The 9,716-nt window shown below is 38.1% G+C and overlaps 1 protein-coding gene across 2 annotated transcripts in view; it reads right to left on the bottom strand.

Annotated features, from left to right (window-relative positions):
* Nucleotides 1-843: 843 nt before the first annotated feature.
* The window catches only part of MAP6 (microtubule associated protein 6), a 34,416-nt gene continuing 25,543 nt past the window's right edge, over nt 844-9,716 (bottom strand). For both annotated transcript variants that reach the window (XM_072401876.1, XM_072401883.1), the window contains exons 2-3: nt 9,320-9,533; nt 844-4,356 (exon numbers count right to left, since the gene is read on the bottom strand). In XM_072401876.1, the coding sequence (XP_072257977.1) occupies nt 4,156-4,356; nt 9,320-9,533 (415 nt within the window). In that variant the 3' untranslated portion in view covers nt 844-4,155. The remainder of the gene's footprint in view (nt 4,357-9,319; nt 9,534-9,716) is intronic.

Here is a 9,716-nt window from a genome sequence, read left to right as displayed (position 1 = left end):
AGTAGAAGATTCACCTTGAAACATTACAATCAGAGAGAATAAATCTCCCCAATAGAGCCACATACATAAACAAAAAACCCAGAAGATACTTAAATCCTTCTCCACTCTATCCAAAACTTAGTATAAAGAAAATTGCCTGTAAATATATTTTAAATGATATGTGCGCTACAAAGTATAGTTATCCTTTATGCGCCCTTCCTCTGGTCTAAATTAACCCACCTTTCCCCTGTAAAAATACATACATCGCATGACACTGGTGGTTCCGCTGTTTGTTCACATTTAACATTTCAGCCTTTAATATTCTTTATATGACTGCACATTGGTGCCAAATAGACATCTATGGGGCTGCATCCCAAAGTCAAGTCTAAGTATATATACAAATATATATATATATATATATATATATATATATATATATATATAGTCCAATAAAAGTCTATGGGGCACTAGCACATCCAGGACTTTGAAAACCTGTAGAGCTGGAAGTGACCAAACAGTGGGGCCATTGCGCTGTCAGATTGAGGTAAGGATGTATTTATGGAGTAGTTTGGATCAGAGGAATGGCGCAAACAGCATAAGCACACTTATCATTTAATTTAGTAATTCCAAGATGAACAAAACTTGTGGGTGGAAGCAAAAAGTTGTGCACGATCCAGTGCAATGCAGTAAATGTGCCAGCACATTTTTTAACGACCATGCTGAGATGGTATAGTGAGCCGTGTACAATGTTATTATTACATGTGAATGTTTTTATTGTTTAGTATTATCTCTTTTAATCAGAGTCCAAAATACAATAAAAAAACTAAGAAAAAAAAAAGAATTTTGCTTGGACCTGGAAACAAGTAAGACATAATTTATATTTTATTATTTTGCAATATTTTTTTTCCAGCAAGCAATACATTGTACATGTAGGGAACCATTCAAATGTGACGGTCGGGAGCTGTTACCAAGCTTTTAAAAGGACCCTCATAGACACAACATCGGTATTTTCTGTATATACTTCAACACAACTGGGCAAACTTTGCAAGCAAACAAAATCCCCCTCAAAAACCCTCCTACCATTTTTCCTTGTGGCTGTGGTATCGTGGCGGACTCGCGAATTTGGGATTGTGGATTAGAGATTAAAAAAATGGTATGTGAACAAAATGCTAGGTGTGGTTTTATGAAATTGAATAGAGTCGATAATAAGTGCATCCCAAATTTTTTGCAAGGATTATTAAACTTCTAAGTGGACCATCTGTTGGACAAACATTACCCTGATTTCCATTAATCTAAATATGGCCCAATAAACCTATTGAAACAAAGCCATATACATCTCAGTCTGATTGTACACTATGCATTGGATCTAACAGCTGTGTATGGCAAGGGTATTCCTGATTGCATATAAATGGTTGGATCATCTAGGTATGTCTTCACACTTGTTGGTTAATAAAAGATTGTACAGGGTTAAACTGGGTTAGGGTTGGTGACTGGCCAGTTTGAGATTAAGGTCCAATGAAAGGTTTACCTTTACACACAAGTTGGACCAATCATTAGCCAGTTTACCAGGAGCCTTGGTTAGGTCGCCATCCAATAACAAATCAGTGTGCTGCATACTCTCGAATAAAAGTTCAGCACTATAGTTCTGTGCAAACTTAGATGGTGTCTTTGGAATTGTTGACTTTAAACTCCTAAATGGGTTTACAGGTACAAATATCTCAAATTTTGCATTTTTGTATCCTATAATGATGTCCTGGGAGAAATAAAAAAAGAATCTGATTGGTTGGTATAAGGTAGAACAAGTTATGAGATTATTGTACGCTTAGAAGTAGTAGAAACATGTCCATTGAGCATTTGGGGCTGTATGGTATTGGCATCATGGACATTAATTTTTCTGTATATAAATTGGTATCCCTGTTTGAAATGTTTGCTATCTATCCAGATTAAGAAACAGAATTATCATAATGTGTGTGCAAACCGGTCTTAATTCGGCTAGGCCAAGTTTGTGTTCTTGGCCTGGATAGTGGGACGAGCACTTTGGAATGAGCTTGCAGGATCTTGTACTAGATGTTGGAATTATAGACTATTCGTCTGCAGAACTCAACAGTATGCCTGGTCAAAATATAAAAAAAAACATTGTCTCCCTTATTTTGCCTCTTTAAAAATTCCCATTGATATGCCCAAATGCCAGTGAACTCCCGGAGTGTGCTGAGAACTCTCCTTCTGCTGCATTGAAATCCCAGAGTGTTGTCAGCTCTTCCTAGTTCTCCCCTGCTAAATTACAAGCATTCCCTCCCCATAATATTGATAAGAAGGACCAAATAGAAAGAAGTTTTGGATTCACTGGAATTTCTTTGTACTTGCAGAGTTTTTAAAGAGACAAAAAAGTGAAATTGTATTGCATAAAATTACTCATAGCACCAATGGCGGTGGCATCATTTCTCTGCAAGTTTCTGTTCTGCTTGTACTTGTCTGCATGGGAATTAGACATTATTATCTCTGTATTATAACAAGCCTGAGGATTACAAAAACACATAATTTCTGGTTTGTTTGGTAAGGCAGTGAAAGAGTAAAGGTGCTATTGGCACTGGTCGCAATAGGTATGGAACTTTGATTTATAGCTCAATATAAAGTGGGGGTGGTTGTAAACCATGTCAGGTTTTTTTGGCTGTCTGTGTCCCCATTTAGTAGATTTTCCCCAACTTCCAGTCCAATAGTCCACAGTGACTTTGCTGTTAGCTGCACTTCCTTTCACGTCTCACCATGGACCTTGTTGAATATTCTACAAGATATTAGTGGCAGTGTCACATAATCCTAAGGAATACATAGGGAATGAATTGGAAAACGAGTAAAGTTCAGTTTACAGCAATGGTCTGATGGTCATTGATAAAGGAATTGTTGGGAATTTCTCCAACAAGAACCCTGACGACAATAAAATCCTAGCAAAGTATCTAACCCTTCCCTACGTAATCCTAAACTGATTAAATAGTTTCAGTGTGATTCTTTTTAGAATAGGTCATAAACTACTTGGGTGATTGTGGAAGATCAACTGAGCTGCAACAATGGCTGATGAGAAAGACTTGTGTTCACTGAAGGTGGATCAAATGAATTCCAATGGTGTAAGCAGCAATTAATTATATATTAGGATAGATTAATGCCACAGTTGGTGAAATTAAAGTAGAACTTCTATTTAAAGACTCAACCACTCTCCCAACCCAATCTCAATCCATTGCTTAGCCCATTACTTTCCTCCAAGGGTCTTCTGGTTGGTCCATTCAGGGTACATGTGCTCTTCTCTTGTGGTGGTGAGCAGTCTTCGTTAAGACGTGTAAGTACTGTTTAGTACTATGAGTACACATTACTGTGGTCACATTCTCTAATTGGACTGGTTCTTTTACAACCAGTAGAATAAATTATGGTGGCCATGAATTGGTCCAGAAGAGGAGCTACATCTGCTGAAGAACAATCTGGGGGCCAGCAATTTTTTTTAGTTTATATATTTTTTAGTTATGTGGAATACCTTAAATTCTACTTTAAGTACCCCAACATGCTGCTGTGTAGCTTTCACCCCTTTGGTTAAAAGGTCAGCCATTAGTTGCTACTCAATGTTAAATTAGCAGCACAACCAGTCTTCTTCCAGTGTAGCATAGACTGTACACAATTTATTTTTGGATAGACATATATATCTTCTAGTACTTTTAAAATATCTGATGGGTATTGCTATTCCCTACATGCTCCCACACCAAGCCCGCACATCTTTTACCATATAAGACCCTCGTTCACCCCCCGGTCCTACTACACAGACGCTATCGACTATCAACTTTCAACCACTGAGTACATGTTACACCAAGTTACCACACACGGGAGTTTAGGGACATGACGGGGAGGGCGAATCGTCACGTGGAACGATACATTCTGATTTGTAGCACCGTGAGCACATATAGAATTGACCATTCTCACATCTTGATCATACGACAAATAAAACCTTTAGGACGGTTCAGTGTCGGAAAGTGCGGGCAATCGAGTGAAGAGTTGAGGAGAGGGTAAGAAAGGGAGAAAGAGAGAGAGGAACGAGAACTCTAGAATACAATCAAAGCATAAGCAATCTCCAACATATTCTGTGGCCTCGGTAAGAAAAATAATACAGTAGTAGTAGTAGTAGTAAGTGCTATTAAATTACTCTTTTGCTTCGGCCAGCTTATTATTCATCTCTTTGCTCTTCTCCTTGTCATCGGGTTTGGCGGTGGAGGTGGTCTCGGCCGCCTTCTTCTTGGAGGCCCGTCCTGGGGTCAGCTGCTTGTCTTTGGCCTTTTTCACAGGTTTATGGCTTGGGGTGGTCTTTTTTGGTTTGGAGGGCTGGACACTGGGCTTCTCCACCTGGACAGACAGACAGATGGACAGACCACAAAGACAGAAAGGACACACACGGAGAGTCGAGAGAAAGGTTTTAGAATATTGCATTAAGTTGTGCATTACAATAATTTCCTTAAAACAGTCCTTAAATTGTTTTCTCACATGGCATTACTACCATCCATGTACAGAAATAGAAAGTCCAAAACTCAATGTCTGCTTTTGAGCGAAACTTACTTTATTCTAAACCAGCATAAAATTGGAAAATATGTGTTTCAGGTGCCCATTTCAAAAATGGACACGGCATCCAAAATGCGTTTTTGCCATTATGTCTGTTTTGGATTTACTCATATGCAAATAATGAGTTCCGGATTTTTTTGATTATTTACATCAAGTATTTCAAAAACAATAATCAGGTATTATTTTAAGTGGTTTTGTCGCAAGAAAAGTACAATGAGATGCAATTGCTGGTATCCTGAGTCGATGCTAATTGCCTGGCTGTGTCTGATCAAGTGCAGCAATGAGTTATAGGTCGAGGCTCTGATAGTAATAGAGGGTTAGAGGTATCAGATTTACTATTCCTATATTCTATACTTGTATTGGGTTAGCTATTCTCTAAACAGTAAAGCCAAAGCTTGAGCATGACAGCCAAAGAACCAACAACCCTTAAAAAAAGTGGTCTTACCACCACCTTACATGAAGAAGCCCATCTAAAGTTTATCCCTGGCCACAACTCTTGGATAGGGAGAAGGACAGTTAGCTGTAGAAGCCATGTTGGCCCCAAGCTGCCAACAGGCAAAAATTACTCAACCTTCCCACCATTGCTTTGGGTATAGAAGGGTAAGTTATACAATGTTTTGTAGGTAAATGATAACACCAAAACATTCTTCTTTATTTTTAGATATAACGGGAAGTGGTCAAAGCTACATTCAGGTTGGTTGTTGCAATGAGTGGAACCTTGGGTAGATTTCCCTTCACTTTCTGTCTTGTATCCAATAGGAAGAAAACCTGTTGAACAATATGTTCAAAATCCTCACATAGGCAGCTGTCCTGCATCACGCGTCCCAAATGGAAACATTTACCCTCCAATATTTGTGTTTTTTGTCATTTTTATTCCCAGTAACAAAAGTTATCAGGACAAACAGAAAGCGTGTTTGAGAATGGGGGTTGGAGTCAAATAGTTGACCGATGTTCTAAGCCTTTTCCCACATTATCCAAAACTGATCACTCCTATTTCAATCCCATCATAAGGTACCTTTAGAACAAAATGTGCCTAATTGAATACAAATTAAATTTAAAGTATCATAGTCCAACTGGGGCTGAAATGGAATATTACTTAAAAATAATGGGCCAAAGGTATTGATATATCAAACAAACAATTTTCTTGTTTTCAATAGCTGTAAGGTAGAGTCTATGTTTTTAAAGCTTAATCACATTTAATAAAATCATTGATCAGTGTAAGGTCACCTAAAGGGAGATTGCACAAAGATTGTACAATCAGACTGCATTATGTACAGCAATACTTTCAGATAGGGTCTAGGTCAAGCCACTGTGCTGTCTGGCACTTAGCTTCAATTGTTAGATATATTGCACTCACCAAAAGTCAAAACCAGCTGCCTGAGCTCTAAGTATACAATATGTTAGAATAGCACAAAGCAAAAAAAAATTGTTTATCATCATTTCTGGAAATTCACTTGAGCAAAATGACTAATAAATAGCCAATCTGATAGGATTACCCACAAGGTTTCATGAAGAACATGTAGTTTTGAAACTGAAGCACACCCATCTAATATGTTATGTACCAAAACAGGATACAGGTGCTGTTCACTTAAACAAGACAGCAGACCATAATTATATATATTTATAAAATACGCAAATGCTTCTCACCTCAACCAAAGACTACGAATGGACACCAATCTGGTCGTCTCCATTCAAACCCATACCAAAGGATGCTTTTTGCTCACCTCTTGAAAATACTGTTTGACTGGCTGTGTATTTGTTTTGGGGTAGTGACTGAGAAATTATGGACTACAATCCACAAACAGCCTGGCAACTGGCAATTTCAAAGTGGGGGTCAGTAATAGCAGCCTCAATAATTTCTTCTTTTGTAGATTTTTCAGGGTAACCTAGTACTTAATATACTAATCTAAACAACCTGTGCACAAAAGAATGCTTTGCTATCAAACGTTCGAGCCAACATGTTTTGGGGACCTGCATCTCTTTCCTCAGGGCTGATGACTAATAAATAATAATATTAATAATAAACAGGTAAAAAATGATTAAAGTAAAAACATAGCTTACATCAAACATAAATAGTGCACTGATATGGCAGAACATAGATAAAAAAGTACCTGGTATGAATAATATTAAACAATATCAACATAAAAATCAAATGCATGTCCTAAGTATTACATAAAATTTAGCTGTAATTGTCATATCATTTTGATAAATACAATTTTAAAAAAATGAAATGTCAGGCTTATGTTATTGGTGCAGAATGCCCCCATTTCCATGTAATATACTTGCACTGAGAATGTGGCACAGAAAGCAATTGTTCTGCTGCAGGATTCTGCTGATATTAGTAGAAAAACCTCCTTGGATGCTACTAATTTTTTCACTTAAACTGGACTTCCCAAATCAATGGCTTAAGTTCAGTCCAACCCCTATAAAACTATTGGTCACTGAGGCTTACTCATGGGTGGAGCTTAAACTGAGAAGGCAGTGCTCAGCCCCTCAATGTTTAGGAAATCTGGTGTATCAATGGTATGGTATCGGGTGAAATCTTTAGTGTATCTAAACTCAAGTAAAAAAATGTTATATATTACAGCTCAACAACCCTAAGAAGTGTTGGCTGATTAATAGCTATTAAATAAATAAAATAAAATTAAATAAATATTTTTCAGGCTTTTTTTTGCACTGGGAATTCAGCCGATAACACACTTATTGTCCTAGGTTGGTAACACGACCATAAACATATGCACCACACTAGACCTGATATATAAATGAAATAGACTATCATGGGGGAATCTGGGTGGATTTCTTAAAAATCATTTAGTATTAATTGGCAAATGTTTTCAATCCTGGACCAAATCCTTTCCAGTTTTGCTGGGTCACCCAGATTTTCCCTTGATAGTGTAAGGAACTTACCCGCCCTGCGAGCCCGCGGTGTCCCTGGGGTTCCCAGCCACAGTAGCAGGCAACATGGCCGAGGCTGCTGTCCTGCTCGCAGCTTGTCTGTCTCTACAGGCGGAGGGATCCGCCCTGGCCAAAGTACTGTTCACCCTGACCTCGGATTGTTACTGACCTGCATTTGCCTTATCCTTCTGTACCTTGCTTGATTGAAATTAACCCTTGCTGTGCTGTGCTGTTTTGAATAAACCTGATTCAAGGATATCTGGAGTTGGTTGTGGTTTGTGTGCCCAGGCGCATTACAGTTAGTCTATCTTCCCCAGTCTTGGAGAACTTTCATAAATCAGGTCCACTGTATCTAGTTCTGGATAAAATGGTGAAGGGTAGGAACCCCTGTCGAGTTTATAGTACTGACTGTCTTTCAAGGTCATTCCTACTTTTATTATCAATCCACAGTGGTTTATATAGATTTTTTACTTTTTCTTTTCGGTCTCTTAAGACAAGGTCCTCTTTTACCTCATGTTCAGCGGTGGACAGATCCTTCATGCTCCTTCAAGTTCTAGGTGCGTGGTGGAGCCTCTTGGTGAGCTAAATGAAGTTGAGCATCATTCAACCCAGCACCACACCACTAGATCCATGAATGTCCAGGGGATGGCACTAGAGATTTTTTGTTTTACCACTGCTGGGGGGCAATTATTTTGAATTCTTTGCTCATGTTGGAGTTGAGCTGAAAACATTTTATCCAAATATCCCCTCACATTATCACCAATATTAGTAATGATTTTCTACTGAGCTCCGTCCTGTCCTGCTTTGATGTAAACATTTGTTTTCTCTATCCCCAAATTGCAGCTAAGCAGCTAATAATAGTGGTGTGGCAACTTCTGCTGACAAATCCCATTTACCCTCTTTAGATTTAATTACACCTTCCTCCATCATTTCTGCAGAACATCTTTTACTATTTCAACATCTTTTCTATTTATTGCTCATTTTTCTCCAGAAATACAATAATAGCCCTCAAAGCATAACAGCAGCAATATTTCTGTATTGTAAGAGATTTGAGGCCAAATAGAATGTTTTAAAGAATTTTTGGGCTTTGGTTTTTATTTTTTTTTGGTTTATATTTAATAAAAAAATATATTTTATTTTCTGCAGATCATGTGACTCAAAATTAATATTTAATCCTGAATTACCTCTCTGCAGTGAGTGCATTTGAAATGTATCTCCCACAACATATTCCTATGAGAATGTGGGATACCAATATGGTACAGGTCAAGTCTAGGCAAATGGTTGTAATAAAGCAGCGTGTTAAGAACTAAACACACAGTAAATTTTTCAACAAAGGGTTAAAAAAATAGCATACAGTAAAAAGGTTATCATATCTATGTAAGGTCAATAGTTCACTCATTTTCAATTTGTACTTCTCATACGTGGGTTTTATTTTAGGTGCCAACCTATTGAATGGTGCTACACTTCCAGTGGTCCAATGTCAAACAATTGAATACAACTGGTAAAAAAATGACAGAAGTTTGTGATCTGGATTGGCAGTCTGGGACTCAAATGCAAATGGCGGCACAATGGAAAAGAACTGTTCCATGCCTGTGACCCTGAAAACTAGTCTGAGCTCCTTATTATCCCATCAAGGTTTCTTTGTCTCCATCCACTCACATATTGTTAGTAGAGATCCTTACAAGAAGCAGAAAACCTTGAGAACTAAATGCCAACTTCCTTCTGGTTTCCACACAAGTTGCACCCACTGGTACCACTGCCTTCCGCTTCCCCACACTGAATATCTGCCAATGTGTTATTGTTGGGTACCATACCACACATGATCAAACATAGAATGTCACCGGAATCATCTCACCTTTGATGATTCCTTGTGAGGTTCACTGTATAGACTTCGTATCCTTCTACGATCAATAAGCTTATTGTCACCGGCTACAGGCTGGTTACACTCGCCCTTGAACATGGCCTTGTAGCTGGTCTCATGGGCCACCTTCTCCTCTGGGGGCTTGTACTGTGACTTGGCCTTGATTGGTTTCACAGGCTTCACATCTGCCCAGGCTCTGAACTCATTTCTGTTAGGAAAAGACAAAAGATTGATTTAGAACTAATGGTATGGTACAAAATATCTCTAGATAAATATCTTCTACCAGGAACATACAAAGAGAACAGATAAGGTAAAGTCATTTTTATTTCATTTGAGGTTTTTTTTACCAGTTTTTCTTTTGATTTATGCTTATACATTAGGAGTAGATATA

Source organism: Pyxicephalus adspersus, chromosome 1 (assembly GCF_032062135.1).
Source record: "Pyxicephalus adspersus chromosome 1, UCB_Pads_2.0, whole genome shotgun sequence".
NCBI classification, from domain to species: domain Eukaryota; kingdom Metazoa; phylum Chordata; class Amphibia; order Anura; family Pyxicephalidae; genus Pyxicephalus; species Pyxicephalus adspersus.
Note: the sequence above shows the minus strand (reverse complement) of the source record. Positions and strands in the feature narration are given on the sequence as shown.